Below are 16,665 nucleotides of genomic sequence, written 5' to 3'. Positions count from 1 at the left end.
AATACCTAGATTTTAGGTGCTTTGCAGCTTAATTAAACATACATCCTGAAAGTCTTTGAGGTTCCCCTGGTGGAGGTATGAGTACAAATATTTATTTAAATAAATCATTCAACAGTATTGATATTGCCTCAAAGCACCATCACCTTATCTTCAAAAAAGAACAAAAAGCCTTTTATGAGCTCTTAACTAAGTCTGCAAATACTATATATCACTGCTGTAACATAAACACACTACTCAAGTTGACTGATATGCATTGAACCAGAACCAAACAAAGACCCATTGTGTGTGAGCGTTTTAGATTTTATATATATATATATATATATATATATATATATATAGTGCACTTTAAGAGCTCTCCACAGTTTGCTTGATTCTTTGCCAAACGCAAGAACAAACAGTTTGATTATATCAGAAATGTTAGCGTGGAAATTGGTCTCAATAATGTTATTTTTTGCAATGTTTTTTCCAGTGTTCTTGTGTACTAGGTGAGATATGATTATCTCTAATGGATAATAGCTATTGATCTTTGTTAGATTTGTCAGCTTGGCCTCTGCTCTCTCAACAGTGCTGCTCCAAAATCTACTGATACTAAAAAATAAAGCAGCTACTGCCAAATTCTGTCTTTCCAATGGACACCTCATCTCGTCAATTCCTACCGTCTCCCGACACATTGATAACGCACACATACCAGTGTATTAGGTACATACTACATGTGTACATACTGTATGTATACATGTAAACGCATGTACTCTACAACTGTGCAGCAATATAATATATGAATAAATATATATTATGTATATATTTTTTTACTTTGTTAAGCAGGATTCTTCACCTAGTGTGTCCTTTCTGTGATCAGTTAACCAGACCACAGCCTCACCTTGCCTGCCCTTGGCCCAGCGCTTGTCCCATCAATGATTCACTTGTGTCATAGTAATTGGCTGATAGCGGCTCAATGATAACATCAAATGGACGAGGGATCAGAACAACTCCAGCAGATGTGTCTTTGTGATGAACTGTCTCAGGATAAATGCACATTACAAAATATCATAAATAACAAAGTCCATTTATTTTCACATCGTAAAATATTTATTCCAAAGATGAATTATGAACTCAGAAGCACAGTGTTATTGGGCTTACAAATAATTATTAACAAGGGAGAAGATGTGGTGCAATTTTCCATTTGATTAATGGGTGACCCTTGTAGTACACAGCACTTGATGGACGTAAATAAACAGATTTTAGAAGACTATGACCAATAAAACTGCAGTACAAGTAGAAGTAAGGCATGCAGTACAAAAATAGTATAACCCACAGCAACATACATTCCATTAAATAGCTACAACCAGGGTACATGGTGTCCTGTACAGATTAACTTTACACTACACTAACCTTTGGTCAAAATTATGTTATTTTATTTTACGTTATATTTGAGAAGTACCCAACCTTTGAAAAAACTTCAGAATTTAGTTTGACCTTTCTTTTTTCTGCAGAGGGAAACACAGATTAGAAAAGGGACCACTTTGTACAAATACTGTCACATGTTAAAGAAGATCTCACTGACCTTCAAGGGGACGGCGTACAAGTGGTTCAGTTCTGGCCTTGTGATCTTATAGACATCTGAATGTTGCTCCTTCACGCTTTGCTTTTCTACAGAGTCCAAACAGATAAAAAGCTTGAGCTAACAACACAACAGAACAATAGCGCTGAATGAGATCGATGCTAACCTTTTAGATGTGCCGGATAATTGCTGTTTAACCTGAATGAGCGTGCGAGAAGCAGGAGGAAAAAGTCAGGCTCGCAATACCGCACTAGTCTATATGTCTGCGTATAATGTGATTACAGTGACATGGACCATTATGCAAACAGGTATAAATAGGTTTCTTACTTTTTTCTCTTTTTTACACAGCACACAAGTGTCACACACACTATGGCAACAAGGAGACAACTTCCAGCAGTTATAAGAGTAGCCTTTCCAACAGCATTCATGCAGTCGCAGTTTGAAAAGTCTGCAAAACGAAAAAAAAAGTCCATATATTATTCAACATTCTCTGGGCATTCATCCCACATATCAATGTATCTTTGTTATTTTTCTCACAACCTAGAACTTTTAACTCGTGGCTGGCTGCCTGACTCTGACTTGTAGCCAGATTGACAGCGTTACAGGTGTAAGTCCCGCTGTCTGTGCTTCTGGTTGACTGGATAACATAGACGGAACCCTGGTTGGCGATTGGATTTCCGTTGAAGTGCCAGGTGAACTTGGCCATGGGCAGGGACTCGGTGGAGCAGTAGAGCGTGGTAAAATCTCCGGCATGCGCAGAGCTGGGGCCTACTATGGTTGTCCTGTCAGGCCCATCTGTAACACGAAGAGGAACAACCCACTGAAGCAGTATTCTGAATCAATATACAACGTAAACAGGATGTGGCCTTGTTCGAGCACATATACGGTACACTACTGCCGTGGTGGGAATAGCTTTGAGACCAAGGAATCTTCTGACATATGAGAGACTGCACTGTGTTGTGGATGAGCCAATAAAGCCAATAAAAAAAGATCAATATTTAGCAACATTGGTGCTTTTGCAAGTTCATTTCACATATTTAAGTTGTTTTTTTGTTTTTAACTAATAAGACTTTGATTCACACATATTAGAGATACTGCAGCTTTAAAAAGTATCCATATCACTCAATTTTAGCCACTCAAATTTACTTTTCAATAGTTGCATAGAGAATAAAATGGCACTGTTTCTGATGGTATTATAACTATACATTTACATTTTCAGAATCAGAATTAGAAATCAAAATCAGAATAGTAAGTTTATTACCATTGACCAAGGAACAAAATTCAAGAACATAGGAACAGATCTTGATACTGCGCGTGTAAAAAATTTATATTATCATGTATTATTTGAGGTTGAAACATTTACCTTAAGGTTTTATAAATCATCTTTGTATACTGCGTATCATTGTGATATATTGTTACATCTTTTTAATGTCATAATAAGGCTATTGTTTTAAAACTTACGTTGGATGTACAAAGGAAGAGGCTGGCTGATTCGTGCGCTTACTCCATTTGACACGTTGCACCTGAAGGGCCCCTGGTCATATCTGCTGGCGTTTACTATAGTGAGAGTTGCGCCTCCATCAGTGAGACTCACTCTGTCACTGGCTGTGACTTCAGAACTTCCATTTAACCAGAGAAAAGACAGAGAGGAGCCAGAGGCAGAGCACGAGAGAGTCACAGAACTGCTGAACTCCATCAATACTGAGATATTTGATGTCACCTTCACAGCGTTTATTGGCTCTGTCGACAAAAATAACAGGCAACATAAACGTGTTCTTTGCGGTGAACTTTTATGAACGAATTACAGCAACTGAATTGTACCTTGTATAAAAATAGCTTCGTGACAGATGCTTCATATTTGAGAGTTTTGTTGTTGTAAGCCTGGCAGCTGTAATTACCACTGAAATCCATATTTACGTTCAATAGCTGGAGTTCTGGTTCTGCGTAAGACAGTGTGCTCCCATTGAAAAACCATTGCCACTGTGCTGCTGGTCTGGAGTCAGCTGAGCAAGAAAATGTGACGTTTGCACCTCTTGGATGGTACTCTTGAGGTGGAAATTGCTTCAGGTTGACATTTTCTGGCCCATCTAGAGACATTGTATAGAAGGTTGCATTTACTCATTCAAACAGGCGTGAAAAGAAAATGAACAAATCAAGGACGTCGATGCATGTGTGACAATTGCTCACACATGTAACAGAAAACGACAAAATTAAACAGCCAGGCGCGCAATAAACAGCAAATTAGCGTCAATCACGCGTGCCGTGATGGTTGTAATAATCATGAATCACGGAGCACATTTTTATGCAAATGGTGTCAAAGCATGGCAGACGGTAGGAGCGGTAACTCACAGCTGACAGAGAGGAGCAGTGCGTCACTAGTGCCATCACTGAAATGATTAAACGCATGACACAGGTACGGGCCCTGGTCATAGCGTGTCGTGTTATTTATAGTGAGGGTAGAGCTTTCGTCAGTGAGGTGGACTCTGTCGCTCGCTGTGAGCTCAGAGCTGCCGTTGAACCACAGGAATGAAGGGAAGGATCCAGAACAGGAGCAGGAGAGAGTGACTGAGCTGTTGAACTCCACCAGGTCTGTGCTGCTGGGAGTTATCACCACGTTCGCAATGTCAGCTTTAGAAGGAGAAGACAAAAATGTTCAGGTTACAAGGGTATAAAAGTATTCTGATACACCGTTGGTAAAAATGCAATTGAATCACAACTCGTCTTGATATTCTTTCTTTTTCTCAATTCTAGCGACCATGATGCTGTGATTAGTTTGTTTGGCCTGCCACGGTCAACACAAACGTGGGACTGGCCAGTGAGAATAGGAAGACTAGCTCCTTGTTATGTGCCATATTACAATGTGGCATAGGCAGTGCCTTGGGGGCCTTCGGATTTAACAAGTGGCACGCAACTGTAATCATATCCACTACCTAGGTTTGTATCAGTAACACAAAAACAAAAATGTGGTAGGTTAGAAAGGGGCGAAGAATGTAGGTGTAAGTCCAGTACACCAGAATTAGACAGTTGGTGTAGAATTGTTTTTCTTATTTTCTTATGAATTGTAATGTTATCCAAATGACTAAAGTGCAATGTAACAGCTTTCGTAATTTGTAATAAAATGTAAGGTTCTCAAACTTAAAGTCACAACTCCAAACGTGGGACGCAGGAGATTTCTGATGGAAAGTCTTTTTTTGAGTGATGAGATGAGCCCACTGGTGGCTCTGGGGCCCTTAGATATGTAAATATATTGCACAACTGAACTTGACCTGGAGGTAACTGAGTTCTTGGGTAAATTATCAACGAGACCACAATGTATTTTAATCAAATTGCTGATTGGTATACAAGGCTTATCAATCATATCACTAATGATCGTGTGCTTAGGTTTGATTTTGCATCATAAAATCGCATCGGAAAGTGAGTCGGCCTTAAACTTACATTTCACCACAGTTACAGAGGCAAATTGAGACGTTTCATTCTTCACCGTTCTGTTGTTGTAGGCTTGACAGCTGTAGACTCCGCTCTGGCTCATCTGGAGGCTCACCAGCCTGAGCTCTGCACCAGTGTGAGGCAGACGCTCTCCATTCACAAACCACTGAATGAAGGCGGGCGGCCCAGATGCTGTCAGGCACAACAAACTAACATCGGCTCCTTCATCATAGTATTTTTGTGACGGAGAAATAGTGAGGTTAATCTTCTCTGGGCCAACTGCAGTGGGAAAAAAGTCACATTATGTTTCCATGCAAAGTATTTGACAGCATGTGAAATGACTTACAGATTATAGTGAGGCTAATGGGATCACTGGAGTGGCTACTGACGGGATTGAATGCATGACATGTAAAGGGTCCCTGGTCAAAGCGGCTCACTTTGAGAATAGTGAGAGTGGAGTTTCCATTAGTAAACTGGACTCGGTTGCTGGTTGTGACCTCAACGCTGCCATTGAACCACATAAAAGACAGAGAGGACCCAGAGGCAGAGCAGGACATTTGAATGGTTGAGCTGTTGAATTCCCACATTTCTGTAGCATTAGAGATTAGGAGGATGTTTGATACTGGCTCTGTGGGAGGAGAATAAATACATTCAATGGGTCAACAATGTGACTGAGTGTTAGGGTTTCAAGATCATTTGTAATTCCAAGTCAGGGGAACTAAACCTGCAAGTGAAAACAATGCACTCACAGATATATTCTTGAATTGTATTGACTGCTAGTGTGGTTTTGTTTTGAGAATGCTTGAATATAATAGACTATGACTTACCCAGTACAGTGATGGGTAAAACAGTAGAAGTTGCAAATCTCAGAGTTTCTCGGTTGAAAGCCTGACAGCTGTAGCTTCCACTGTCACTCATCTGGATGTTTCTGAGAGTATACTGTGGTCCAGTGTGGGATTGCAAGTTACCATTAAGAAACCAGTTTATTTCAGCAGAAGGTTTTGAGTTGGCGATGCAATTAAAATTCAAGTCTGAACCTGTAGAAATAAATTCTCCGGATGGAAATGTTGTGAAGTTAAGGTTTTCTGGTCCATCTTGAAGAAAAAACAAAACAAAAACATTAGTCTTTATTTGATGCTTCGGATTATTTTACATTAAAATGAAATACTTACAGCTAACTAAAAGTTGTATTGGATCACAAGTGCCATTACTGACTGCATTGGTCACCTGGCACCTGAATGGTCCCTGGTCAGAGCGCCTCACAGTGGATATAGTGAGAGTTGCACCTCCATCAGTGAGACTCACTCTGTCACTGGCTGTGACTTCATCACTGCCGTTTAACCAGAGGAAAGACAGAGAGGAACCAGAGGCAGAGCACGAGAGAGTCACAGAACTGTTGAACTCCACCAAGTCTGAGCTGCTTATGTCTACAATCACATTAAAGATGGGAACTGTAACAAAAATATATATATATATTGGTTAGTGGATCGATGGTTAGTATTTTTCATTGTGACTGAAAAGAAACCAGAAATTCATCACTATTCAGTCAATATGCTTTATTTGAACTAAAACTACTGCAAACTAAATATTTTTATATGATGTGGTATCGTGCTCACCTGATTTCAATCTTAGATTTGCGTATAAAACATTAGTAGTAGTAGTAGCTAAATATATAGATTGTGTTGTCACACATCAAATAATTTTCAGCCTAATGTTAACCTGTTACCACCCACCTATTTTCGCCCTGTGCACAATGGTTGGACATACCCAAATGGCATTGCTTATTAAAAGAGGATCTTATGTTCCACATGCAAGTGTGATGCATAATTAGAAAGCTTAGGCCTTCTAGTTTCTGCAGATGTGCACATGAACACTGTCAGGGCTTCAGAACTTACACTACAGAGGCCCAAACATAAACAAAACATCCTTTTTTAGTCTCGCCTGAATATTGTCAATTTGTAATGGTCCTGAGCATGACATACTTCATTGTGTGCTTATGCTGTTCACTGTACATGATGTTTATCTTGTTGACAACAACTGTGTAAAGTTTCAGAGCTCTAGGAACAGGCATTTTGGTGCTGTTGACCTTTTTGTATCAAAAAGTATATTCGGAACAAGTGATCCAAATATGTGCCAACTGTGCCAAACTGTTTTATTACAATTTTAGCTCCTCTATGATCATAAAACATACATTTTGATGTTTTGTAGGCCACTAATAGCAATTATAACCGCTAAAAAAAAAATATGTGAAAATGTGTAAATATGAGTTTACCCATGAATTTCCCATATAGAGGTAAAAAAAAAAAAAAAAAATTATAATATTTTTATTTTATTTTTGTATTGGTATAATAATACATACATCTCACAAAATGCACGTCCAAAAGGCTAATAAAATCAGAAAACGTTATGCGCAAAATCCTGCCGAGAAATCTGGCTCTTTACAGCCTTCCCGGAGCCTTACGCACGTGAACAGGGAGAATTCTGTGTCAATAAACCCTTTGTCCCGCCTATCAGGAAAAAGGTCTCCTGACTGGCTAGAATAATATGTCACTCAAAGTCTCCTGCGTGCCTGCTAGCAGAAGCTAAGGGCTAAAAACAAAGATGGACGCGCGCTTCGGAAGCGCCGAATTTTTTTCCTCCGGAGGCTGTAGCAAACAAACCCGGTGACAGAAAAATTCGTGGATGGTCTCATTCTGTAGGAAACAGTCTAAGGAAGAGATCGATGTCAAACACTATCGTATAAGTCAAACAGGTCATTTGTTATGGACGGAGAAATGCGGCGGACAAGCGCATTCTCGTCCGGTGAGAAACGAAGAAAAGTTTGTTTACTTGACAATATCTCGAAATCGGATAACTTCAGGAAAAATACAAGTGGATATTGTTTTTCAATGATTCCTTACGGACAGACTGAGTACAAGGATGTACAGAATTAAAGCCGTTTCGTCCGTCATAAACAGCAAACAGGTAGGACATGCGTTTGTAAAAGTTGAGACTTTCTCACAAACTATTGGCAATTGCTTCTTGGGGCATATTATTCAATGTAAATCAATGACATATTCGTTTTGTTGAGAAAATAAGCTTTAAAATGATGTATGGCTTGCTGGTATTGACCACGGAAATAAAAGTGATGATGTAAGAGAATATTTGAGATATAGAAAATGTTCGCCGGCGGACAGGTGGGTGGTAACAATGCAAATTTGAACATGCTTAATGCTAAACTTAGTGTTCATTCAGACGTATTCTGACACTAATGGGATATATTCAGTTCTTTACCAGTAGTAATCCATCGTAATTTATCGTGTTGTCCCACATTTCTTTTATTTACTTTTTATATCATTTTTGCCAATGGATCTGTGTTTGTTACATATGGTAAGAAAGGTAACGTTTTTGACGTTCTATATAAAGCTTTATTGAATGTATTACTAATGTAATAGTAATGTGTACTTTGTAATAACCTGTAAAGTTACATTACAGTTTTTTAACCTAAACTTAGGTTTCAAAAAACTCTAATTTGAAGCTTAAACTTACTCACCATGCACTTGCAGTTTGCATCGTCCAATCAGCTGTGCTGCTCCTGATGGGATAATGGTGACTGAGTACTCTCCTTCGTCTCTGACAGTGAGGTCCCTGAGCTCCAGAGATCCAGAGGGTTTGAAGAGAATGATCCTATCTGTATATACAGGGTTTGTGAGGTTTGTACTGCTAGACACTATTATGTTAGTGTTAATGCCCGATGTATTTTCAAAATTCCAGGTAATAACCAGGAATGGTGATTCTGGTGGAGTCAGCGTAGTTGTAAAGGTAACTTTCCCTCCTGCAGTAGCTGTCAAATAATCTGGAAGCACTCCTGTCCCATGGCTTGGACCTATGGGAAACATTTGGTAGAATACAGTTAAAATGATATTGAGAATTCCAAACTTTCTCATAACTAGAAAACTAAAAGCTCACCGAAAGCTCCCAGGAAAATGAGAAATATTACAGATGTTTCCATGCTGCAGGCTGTGCATGAGAATGATTTGCTTATAAGATACAGTTGTTGTAAATGTGTGCTACAGGAGGAGGGGAGAGAATGCCTTCACTTGTATACTAACTACACACTGCCCAGACTCCAGAAGCACATTGGTCCCATTAATGAACACGGGGAGTAATATATCAATTAAACAGAATTTCCAAAACAGGACTGTTATGTGACTAACTAGATTTTGTACTTGATAGGCCTTATAAAGCATTACATAATATCTAAAAAAAGATATTGCCATTATATACCCAAGTCTTTGCCAGAATGGTAAAAAATGTAATTGTATTCTTGGATTCAACGTATCGTGCACAGTGGCAAAAAATATCATAAACTAGGTGAATATTTGATTAAAACACCAGATTTATTGCTATTATAATACAATCAACACCGACAAAGCTTGTATAAACAAGCACTCAAGATATTAGATAAGAAAGCTATGTCACATCATTATTGTATTATTGTCAAGAAATATAAAATGTTAACTTTAGATCCACCAATTTGGACAGAACTGCTTCACTGGCAAAGCAGCAGGAGCGTGGAACTTCTAACCTTCAACTGTTGAAGGTTAGGGAGTGTAAATTCAACCTTAAGAAGTGGCTTAAAGCTAATGTAGGAGTGTAGTCACTAGTGATTTTGGTAATTATAATACCGGTATATATAATGCTGATTAGGTCGTTATGTCTCTGCCCAGGGCAGATGAACATTAGCTTGTAACTCACTCTGGTCTGTGCAATTTATTGTGCATTGTCCCTGTCAGCTAAATACATAGATAATTATTTATTTATTGTTATTTTAATAATGCCTTTTTATTTCCCATGAATGACTGCCACTTGATAAACAAACATGTAATATACATTATAACTTCAATACAATAAATCAGTATTGTTTAATGTTCACTGTTATATGCTATAAATAGATGGATACTAAGTGATCCTAAGTTTGAGCATGAGCCAATACTATTGACTGAATGTGCACGTGCACATCTTTGATGCAGATTTCAGAGGTTTTTTGAGGCATCAATATAAAATCAATAAAACTTATATATGTGATTGGTTATGAATTTATTACACATATATTCATTAATTTATCATAAGATATCATTGTTTAACTGATGGCTATAAAAAATGTTCTTCTCTTTATGTTATTACCCCTACTTAATATGAGACAGAGCTGATTGTGCTGGAGCGTATGAAGCAGTGAATGAGCACACCCTTGTGGAAAAAGCACACCTTTACAATCTGATAAAAGTGATAGTTTATTGTGGAAACTTGTTGATTAGATATTCTTAATCATTGTTACACATCCTTAGTGAACCGTTTATGGTGTTACACAACATCTGGAGCATAAACATGTAGTTGACATTACACACTGTATTTGTTCAAATTAAACTGAATACATTGATGACCCCGCCTAAAGTCCAAAGTCACTGGGATAGGCTGACCCGCGAGCCCCAATGGGAACAAGCGGTAGAAAATGATTGAACATTGATGAATATTGCACCAGGCTTAATTTCATAATGATTCGATTATACGTCTCATTGAGGTTAGGCCAATGGAAAACATGATGGACACAGAGCCAGTGAGAGGAGCTGAGGAGTCTAGATCAGAAGAGAAGCACATTATTCTCTCTCGCCAAACTCTGACAGAAAGAATAAAAGTAAGAAGCCTATGTACCACGGAGAACATGCACTGCAGAGACCGACTGTCCAGTCACTGTGTTCTTAGCTGTGCAATTGTACTTCCCCAGGTGATGTTCCTCCATCTCCTCAATGTAGAAGACCTTTCCTTTCATTGATACGTGTTTGAATGTCCAGACAAATGAAGCTGGGGGCAGGGTCACACTGTCCTCCAGCTCTGCACCAATGGGTTTCTGCCTGATTTTGAGGGTCAGGTCCATCTGGAACACATAGATCTCATTCATAAAATAAAGCATACACATAGATATTTGAGTCCTGTGTTTTTTATAAAAGCATGCAAACAGTCTTATGTAATCATATATAAACATGGCTCTCTCCATCCTGCACATTGAATCAGTGGATCGTGCAACTTGTAGGCTACAGTTTTACATGGATGTCTTCTTACTTACAATAAACAGTAAGTTCGCATGTGGCCGTAGCAGAACTGACTTCATTGCTGGCATTGTACTGAAACTGCCCTGTGTCCCCTCTGTCCACGGGGCTGATGGACAACACTTTGTTTCCCTCAGAAAAGCTGAACTTGTCTCCCGGAACAAGTGCGTGTCCATCCTTGGTCCACACTCGGTCCTCCACGCTGCCCTCAGCCTCACAGCTCAGGTTTAAGGACAGGCCTTCGACCACATGCGCTGTGGGACAGTCAATGGAGGAGCCCCACACTTTACCTGGACAGCACCGATAAGGAAAGGTAATGGCAATGCATTCATGCTAATTATATATATTTTTACCTAATGTTTCTAAATATATACATATTAGACAAATGCTGAAAATACTTTTTTTATACGCTCTTTTAAAGGAGCCTTTGCATTTTGGTAAAAGGACTTGAACAAATATTGACTTGAAAAAGTATGACACACCGTTCTGTTTAGAATATATAACAACGAAAGATATATATAAGGTCATAATATTAGAAGAAGAAGTCAACAAATCCAAATGACACAGATACGGCGGAATTGCTGTTACCAAAAAATTTAAAAAAGGTTAATAACATGATAATAATACATTCACAAATAGGTTACACTGTTACACTGTTTTTTTTGTGCTTATTTTAAATACTGCTACTACTGCCACCACCAGACAGAACTACAGCATAAAAATACATTGGTTTCGACAAAAGTGTATCATTAATGAACTTAATACTTACTGAGCACCTTTAGCTCGGCTCTTCCATGATACTGCGATGCTGTTTGTGTGATAATGATTAATTCATATTTGCCGCTGTCGTTTTCCGCCAGGTTCCTCAGCATCAGCGAGCCAGTGGTTTTGCCCAGACTGATCCTGTTCTCGTACCCAGTCCCCACCACATCTGCAGCCGTGGAGGTGATTATGTTGGCGGTGCTGTTGAAACTCCAGGTCACAGCCAGAAACGGCGTAGAGGCCGGTCGCACTGATGTAGTGAAGGTCACGGTCTCTGTCGTTGGCACATGGAGCAAGTCAAAAGTGATGACACCAGCTCCGTGGCAAATGCCTGTTGGGGTAAAAAGCACATGAGAAAACGACAATTCTTTCACTAAAATACTGGCCTGGATTCAGTTTCTTACTTGAGAAGAAGAGCACTATTAAAGTTGGGCCAAGTATGCTTGTCATGGTGGTTGAGGCAGTCTGTGCACTAATGGAAACTACAATAACTCTGAGCTTATCATACAAGACACGCCAAGACCTAATAGGATTGATTATTACCAGTTATTACCTCTGCTATCCAATCTTGTTCTGGTACTAAATATTAAATAAATACTAAAAACTAGCCCAACTTTTAAATGTACATCCCAAATACAGTGGATTTGATAACATTTCAGCTAAGCCAAGGAAAACAATGATACTGTTACTATGCAGTATATGATAAACTAAACAAATAATGATATACATTTTTCTGTTATAATTAAATAATATCTATTTCTTCTTTGGGAATAAATAAATAAATAACATTTATAAAAGAACACTTGAACTCTGATATTTATTTATTTATTATTTAAGAAAAAAAATCATTTTTCATGTTGAACAGTAATACCAACATTGTATTTGTCACATGGTAACATTGATATCTGGAATTACTTACACATAAATGCTTACATATAATTAAGTAAAAACATAAAAGCATGTCCTTAAATATGCATGAGATTCTAAAATGTTGAATAATCATAATAAAAGGATGTGTGGATAATACATAAAACATTGATTCTAAACAAAACTATTTACAAACCTTTTCCTTGTATTTCAGGTTGCATTTCTTTGAATACTCATTTAAGCTAACACTTCGCTCTTCATCTTTTCAGATTGTTGATTTCCTCATGTTTTGTCTCATTTCCTGGAAGAGAGAAGATAACTATCACACGACATTCATTTTGGGGTAATATTGTTAGAAATGAGTTCTTACCTCTGATTGTACACGTGACAACCAACACCCACTGAAAGTCCTACAATCACCATACACGCTATTACGATTACAGCAATGGCACCATCAGAAAGGCATGGATCTGCAAAGAAATAATAAAATACAAAATAACCAATCATGTTTTATTTTCTTAAGTGGAAATAACTTTGTTCCGGTTGATCTTTACCTTCAACATACAAGGTGTGCTCCCCAGAGATTGATCTGCCTGTGACTGCGTTTGTCGCCTCACATTTATATTTACCGCTGTCAGACTTAACAGTGTTGGTTTTAATAAGCACCTCGGAGTTATTGACTAGCTGTTTGCCAAAGAACACCCAGGAGTAAGTGGCTGCAGGCACAGACTCTGCTGAGCACAAGATGGCAAGGGACTGCCCTGCTTCAAGTCTGTCTGGACACGTCATTTTAACATGATAGGGCCCGTCTGAAAAGAGAATGAGTCTGTCATGTATGATTTATAAATGATAACTTTAAATCAAAAGAAGGTCAAAATGAATTATACAACAAGAGCCATATATTACTATCATTATATATTATATGTTTAACTAATCAGTGTTATGTGTAGCTGGCATTACATTGCTTTACATGTAGAAAAAGATTCAGTTGTCATCTGGACACTGCTTTTTTGTTTCAACTCTCATTCAAGACTCAATCTAAAGTGACAGTAACCATCGTTGCTTTACATGCTGTAATCAACCTTTTCGAAATTTTTAGTCATGAGATCTCTCAAGCAATGTAACTAGCTACACTTATTTTTTTCAGCATAGATCTTCTTTGACATTTGAGTGTTCAAATTGAAACTACATTGCTAGAAGACCATGTTTGATGCACTGGTTCTGTTGTAATATCTTGGGGGTAGTATAGAACCAAGTAAGTCAGTAACTCTTTACATTCCTTTACTGAATAAAGATGATAGTGAATGGTTAGTGTGTTAGTTATTATCCATTAACCAAGCTCCAGCTCCTGTGATCTCAAGTGTAAAGGAAGAACGGGTTATGATCAATACTTTACAATGGTTAACTCACAGAATATAGGCAGGTAGACCTCTTCACTTGTGCGGTTACTGACTGCATTGGTCACCTGGCACCTGAATGGTCCCTGGTCAGATCGCCTCACAGTGGATATAGTGAGAGTTGCGCCTCCATCAGTGAGACTCACTCTGTCACTGGCTGTGACTTCATCACTGCCGTTTAACCAGAGGAAAGACCGAGAGGAGCCAGAGGCAGAGCACGAGAGAGTCACAGAACTGTTGAACTCCACCAAGTCTGTGTTATTGACGGTTACTGTTACATTAGACACTGCATCTGTGGGAAGAAGTACAAAACACATTTTATTATTACCCACATACTTTATTTATTGGTATAAAATAGGGCTTCTATGGTTAAGGTTTGAGTATTTTAGGTGTTAAATGACATTGATTAATATTGGAAATTAATATTGATGGACATATTTATTTGTTTTAACAAGATAACAGTATGAGCTAAATTTTATACTGTATTGTCATTTTGAGCAAAAAGTTGAGTATGGTTAAAGTTAAAAAGTGTGTCGTCTGCATTGCACCTTTCCTTCAATGTCACTGGGACAACCTGTCAGGAGCAGTGAGCAGCAGCAGTGCTTTGCCTGGAGGGGATCCATCTCCGTTTAGACCTTTGCATATTTGTAAAAACTACTAGGAGATTAGCCTACTATATATGTTCTAGGTCATTCTGTGTTGTGTTGAATCCATGCAGTCAAAGTTAAATCTGTTTTGAATAGCAGCTGAATCATTTATATGTCTTTGCACTAGAGCTGCAGTCGACTAAAGAAACCCTTGGTTGACTAAAGATTTGCATAGATTGATTGACTAAAAGGGAATACAACGTGGTGCTGGCTAAAGCTCTCAAAATGATGAGGTAAACAACATCTTCAAAAGTGTAAAGGCAAAATAAACTGTCCAGTCACTCTCCAGCTTACTCACTCCATGTTCTTTCTCTTTGCTTTTGTCCATAGAAATAATTAAAATTGTAATAAAATAAACAGTTGAATACAATATTTTGAAATCACCATCAACTGTGTCGTGCGCCCTACTGGAAACACAGCACAAACAAACATTGGATTGTGATTCTGACTATCTTCACTGACAAGTACACGTACTATTGGTGAAATTGCATTAGAATATACATCTGTGTGCAGTGTCCACTTGCCTTGCACAGTCAGGGTTGTTGTGCCGACCATTTGTGGACCTGCTGCTGGTATCACTGTCACTCTGTAAGTTCCAGCATCTTTCTGGACCACGTTCCTGAGCTCCAGAGATCCAGTAGAGATGAACAGAGTGATCCTGTTTTCAAACTCTGGAGCCGAAAAATTACCAATATTTGAAGTGATAATATTTTTGGTGCCAATTTGCCATGTTATAGAAATAAATGGTGTTTGTGTTGGACTTAATGATGTGGTGAACATGGACGTGCCGCCCACTGCTGCAACCTCAGAATCAAGTAACAGACCAGCTCCAGAGGCTAATCCTGGCAACAATAGAACATACATTTTAAAGGATGTCAGGTTTATCATTGCAATTATTCAGATTCAGACAACTTTATTGATCCCAAAGGACAATTCATTCACAGCATAACAAGAACAATTCACACACACATAAACATACAGTGTGTCCATTTCACACTTTAAAAAGAGGACGTCATTAAGTTGAATCCAGCAGAACACAACAGTATACAAGATCTTTTATATTATAATATAATATGAAATCTATTTATATATAGATATAACAGAAATAGCAACATTAACGCGGTGTACTCTACTTGTGTGAACATATGTGATTAATTATATTTAAAAGTCTTACCTAAAAGACCTCCAATGATTATGACTCGTAAAGTTCCCATTGTCGACTGTGTCTTCTTGGCTTTGGGTGAAGATCTGTTTTTGTGAGGTTCAGAAAGCACAAGACAAGTATTGTGAGGGGTTTTTACAACTGCCCCTCTCTGTGTAATCTAGGCCCCTGTGTACTTTAGTGAATTATTGTCAGGACGTGGAAATGACCACATGAAACAAATATAATAATATTCGACTTGTAACTGAGTCGTTGGACCTAGTGTGTGTTTGATTGTAAAAAAAAAAAACACAAAACAAGATTTACTTCAGAATAGAGCTTAAAAGATTTTGCCATGGAATTTTTTTTTTGCCAAGGAATTATGTTTGCGATTTGATTACGATTGTTTTCCCTGCATTAACATCAGGCAAAAAATAACACATTATTTATAAAGACTGCTCAATTTGCCTGAAATTGCTATTCTAATTCAAGTTAATGCCTAAGTTAACTGAAAATATTTTAGCTGGTAGAATAATGTTGTGGGTGTTAATCGCTGCTGTATGTCCTGTTAGAACATCATCAATAATCAGGCACAATGTTTAAGCTGTGTTTTATGAAAAATAACTATGGAAACTACAGCATAGAGCTGCCAATCTTGCAGCTCTAAGCCAATAGAAAAACAACAACATTCAGACAAAAATGAAAAAGAAAGCTATCACAAAATAATGATAACAACAACAACTATTATTATTATTCTTTGTTTTTTATTACTCAGACAAAC

General features: G+C 38.1%; 3 protein-coding genes and 1 long non-coding RNA gene across 4 annotated transcripts in view; all 4 read right to left on the bottom strand.

Moving 5' to 3' along the window:
* Positions 1 to 1,561: 1,561 nt before the first annotated feature.
* LOC140373630 (uncharacterized) lies at positions 1,562 to 3,079 on the bottom strand. Its single transcript, XR_011929039.1, has 4 exons — positions 3,020 to 3,079; positions 1,886 to 2,353; positions 1,725 to 1,756; positions 1,562 to 1,647 (listed from the first exon to the last, which is right to left on the bottom strand). It is a non-coding gene; the product is annotated as an uncharacterized lncRNA (long non-coding RNA).
* A 793-nt stretch (positions 3,080 to 3,872) lies between these two features.
* LOC140374094 (hemicentin-1-like) overlaps positions 3,873 to 16,665 on the bottom strand; it is a 52,527-nt gene continuing 39,734 nt past the window's right edge. The window contains 5 exon segments of the mRNA XM_072460877.1: positions 3,873 to 4,186; positions 4,994 to 5,263; positions 5,331 to 5,612; positions 5,812 to 6,078; positions 6,157 to 6,411. Of these exon segments, the coding sequence (XP_072316978.1) occupies positions 3,873 to 4,186; positions 4,994 to 5,263; positions 5,331 to 5,612; positions 5,812 to 6,078; positions 6,157 to 6,411 (1,388 nt within the window).
* LOC140373998 (cell adhesion molecule CEACAM1-like) lies at positions 11,080 to 12,321 on the bottom strand. The gene is made up of 3 exons (XM_072460758.1): positions 12,237 to 12,321; positions 11,840 to 12,163; positions 11,080 to 11,360 (listed from the first exon to the last, which is right to left on the bottom strand). Exons 1-3 carry the CDS (start codon positions 12,280 to 12,282, stop codon positions 11,080 to 11,082), a joined length of 651 nt encoding a protein of 216 aa, XP_072316859.1. The 5' UTR covers positions 12,283 to 12,321.
* LOC140373997 (cell adhesion molecule CEACAM8-like) lies at positions 12,947 to 15,957 on the bottom strand. The gene is made up of 6 exons (XM_072460757.1): positions 15,918 to 15,957; positions 15,268 to 15,414; positions 14,110 to 14,388; positions 13,254 to 13,508; positions 13,070 to 13,169; positions 12,947 to 13,000 (listed from the first exon to the last, which is right to left on the bottom strand). The coding sequence occupies exons 1-6, from the start codon at positions 15,955 to 15,957 to the stop codon at positions 12,994 to 12,996; spliced, it is 828 nt and encodes a 275-aa protein (XP_072316858.1). The 3' UTR covers positions 12,947 to 12,993.

This window comes from Eucyclogobius newberryi, unplaced genomic scaffold (genome assembly GCF_026437365.1).
Source record: "Eucyclogobius newberryi isolate DKJ021-1_F unplaced genomic scaffold, fEucNew1.0.hap1 SCAF_3, whole genome shotgun sequence".
Taxonomy (NCBI): Eukaryota; Metazoa; Chordata; class Actinopteri; order Gobiiformes; family Gobiidae; genus Eucyclogobius; species Eucyclogobius newberryi.
Note: the sequence above shows the minus strand (reverse complement) of the source record. Positions and strands in the feature narration are given on the sequence as shown.